The following is a 2,435-nucleotide window of genomic DNA, read 5'->3' as shown; positions in this document are numbered from 1 at the left end:
TTCTAATGACAAAATAAAATTGTACAAAAAATGTAAACGTGAACTATATAAAGAAGACTATCAAAATTTTAAAACAAATTTTGTGCGAGTACTAAATCTAATTTCCAGTTAACTGCTATGACTTGTACGTTTTTATCAAAACTGTTGTATAAATTTTTTACGCACAAACTTGTTAAAGACCGTACAGTTAAGAATTAAAAGGCTCTATGAAGATGGTGAACAACTTATTTTAAATCAACATTATGCAATCGATTGTATTAAACCAAAATATGAAGAAATTAAGCGTAAAAACGATTATATTAAAAAAGAGTTTCAAGCAAAGTTAGACGAAACAAACCAAGCTCTTGACGTTGTTTCAAAAATTGAAAAGGTAATTGCTTCTTTTATCTGTATTTATGTAATTTAAAACAACAGTTAAAACTAGCAGTCCCTATTGAAAAAAATTACTAAAACTGCTAATAATTTTGCAGCATTACTTTTTAGTACTTTATTAAAATTGTATTGAAAATTTATTTAGATGAGCATTTGGTGTGACGATGTCATTAAATTACTTGCGGATAACATCGAAACTCCTTCACTAGAAGATTCACCTTCTGTCGGAGATATTTTCGAAGAAATCAATGATGTACTTGTTGTCAGGGAGAAAAAGCTTTATGATTCAGATGTCAATTGTGAGTCATCTGAGCTCAGGGTTATTAAATTTGTAAACTAGTTGGTTTTTAAGCCATCTACACATTTTATAAATTTTAGCATTAATCTAAAGTTGTCACATCAGTTTTTTAGTTTTTTTTCATACAACCTTTAAATGCATTTATTAAAATAAAAGTTTTTTTACAAAAAGTATTACTTTATCCATTAGGCTTTTTATTCAAAATAAGTATTTTTTAAGTTAAAACAAAATGATCGAAAACTTCTATATAACCTTTAAAAAAATATAGCATACATTAACTTTAGAAACTTATAATTTTTTTTTGTTACTTACTCATTTTAAATATAACAGCAAATTTGCAAATTAACTATTTTATTTACTACCCGGTTTCATTTGGAAAAAATTCCGCTCTTGTCAAGTAAACAAAAAGTTAAATTTATTTTAATTTTAGTAAACACGTTAATAAGTTTAACTAAAAAAAAAACAATTGTAGCAACAAAAGTTATTAAACAAATCTTTAGAAAAGAAAATTTTTAACAATTAAACCTTTAAATTCTACAGAATCTTTGGTTAGACACAGAAAAAAGAGTACAAGGAGTAAAAAAACTGTGCCAAAAGAGTCTGGTCAGTATGAAAAAAAATGCTGATCAAGTAAGTTCTAATCGAAATATAAAATTACCTAGCTTTAAAAAAGAGAATCGTCCAATTCAAAAAGTTGAACCAGTGTACCCTACATTAAAAAATGTTAATAATCATGAAAAGTCAGATATGGACACGAAGGTTAGTCAAAATTTAATTTTAAATTCTTAGTTTTTATAATTTTTGTTTAAAATATATATTTTACAATTCATTATACATGAAAAAAATAACTATTGAAAAAAATCCGATAATGGTGCAATTTTTACAACAAATTAATCCTAACAATAATTTAAAAAACCGTTCACAATACGGATTGTGTCTTGAAAAAAATATGAAAAGGAATGACAATATTTAATAATTCTGTATGAATTAAAAAGAAAGAAGAAAATAATCACTATCATTTTAAGTTAAACAAGTAACTTGCAATATTTAGTTATAATTCTAACAAAAATGTTTAATAGTTTTTATACCTATTTATATAACGTGAAATATAGCAAAATTGTGGTATTAGCTGGGAGAATTGAACCTAAATTCCAGAGCTACTTTTATATAATTTTAAAAATCAGATTGAACACATAAAAAGACTTTTCATAATTAACAAACGAAAAAACGACTAGTTTTAGTAAATATTAAGTATTTCTAACTTATCAAATGTTTAATATAAACTTAAGATAATTTGTTAGTAAACAGTAACTTCTGTTGAGTATATAAAAATGCTAGCTTGATTTTTATATAATTTCTTCAACTTCTTTCGAACTTTAAGAACTATTTTTGTTAGGTAGAAAATAATTACGTAGTGTCTGAAACGATTAGATGTCCAAACGAAAAACTTCAGTAAGTTTTACTTGATCAGTTTTTGCTTTGCTTTAAGATAAAACAATATTTGTTTAATTTATACACCAATTAATCTATTATTAAAGCTTTTTATTAAAAAGTTTGTTATTTATAAGTTTGAATAAATTCTGCTGTGAAAATATTTATTGTTTTTTTTTTCAGATATGTAGTTAAAGAATTACTAACAACAGAAGAAAACTATGTCGAACAACTTGAAAGCGTAGTGAAAGTACTTTTTGAAAATATTACAAAATTAATAAACTTTTATTTAACAATTGCCTCTATCTTGTTTATTCAAAAAATTGTAGTTTGA

At 24.2% G+C, this 2,435-nt stretch overlaps 1 protein-coding gene across 1 annotated transcript; it reads left to right on the top strand.

Moving 5' to 3' along the window:
• The first annotated feature begins 252 nt into the window (after window positions 1-252).
• Window positions 253-2,126, top strand: LOC145837660 (uncharacterized). The gene is made up of 4 exons (XM_082945131.1): window positions 253-370; window positions 518-691; window positions 1,211-1,429; window positions 2,067-2,126. The coding sequence occupies exons 2-4, from the start codon at window positions 518-520 to the stop codon at window positions 2,124-2,126; spliced, it is 453 nt and encodes a 150-aa protein (XP_082801257.1). The 5' UTR covers window positions 253-370.
• Window positions 2,127-2,435: the final 309 nt, after the last annotated feature.

This window comes from Thalia democratica, chromosome 1, assembly GCF_965202585.1.
Source record: "Thalia democratica chromosome 1, ktThaDemo2.hap1.1, whole genome shotgun sequence".
Taxonomy (NCBI): Eukaryota; Metazoa; Chordata; class Thaliacea; order Salpida; family Salpidae; genus Thalia; species Thalia democratica.
Note: the sequence above shows the minus strand (reverse complement) of the source record. Positions and strands in the feature narration are given on the sequence as shown.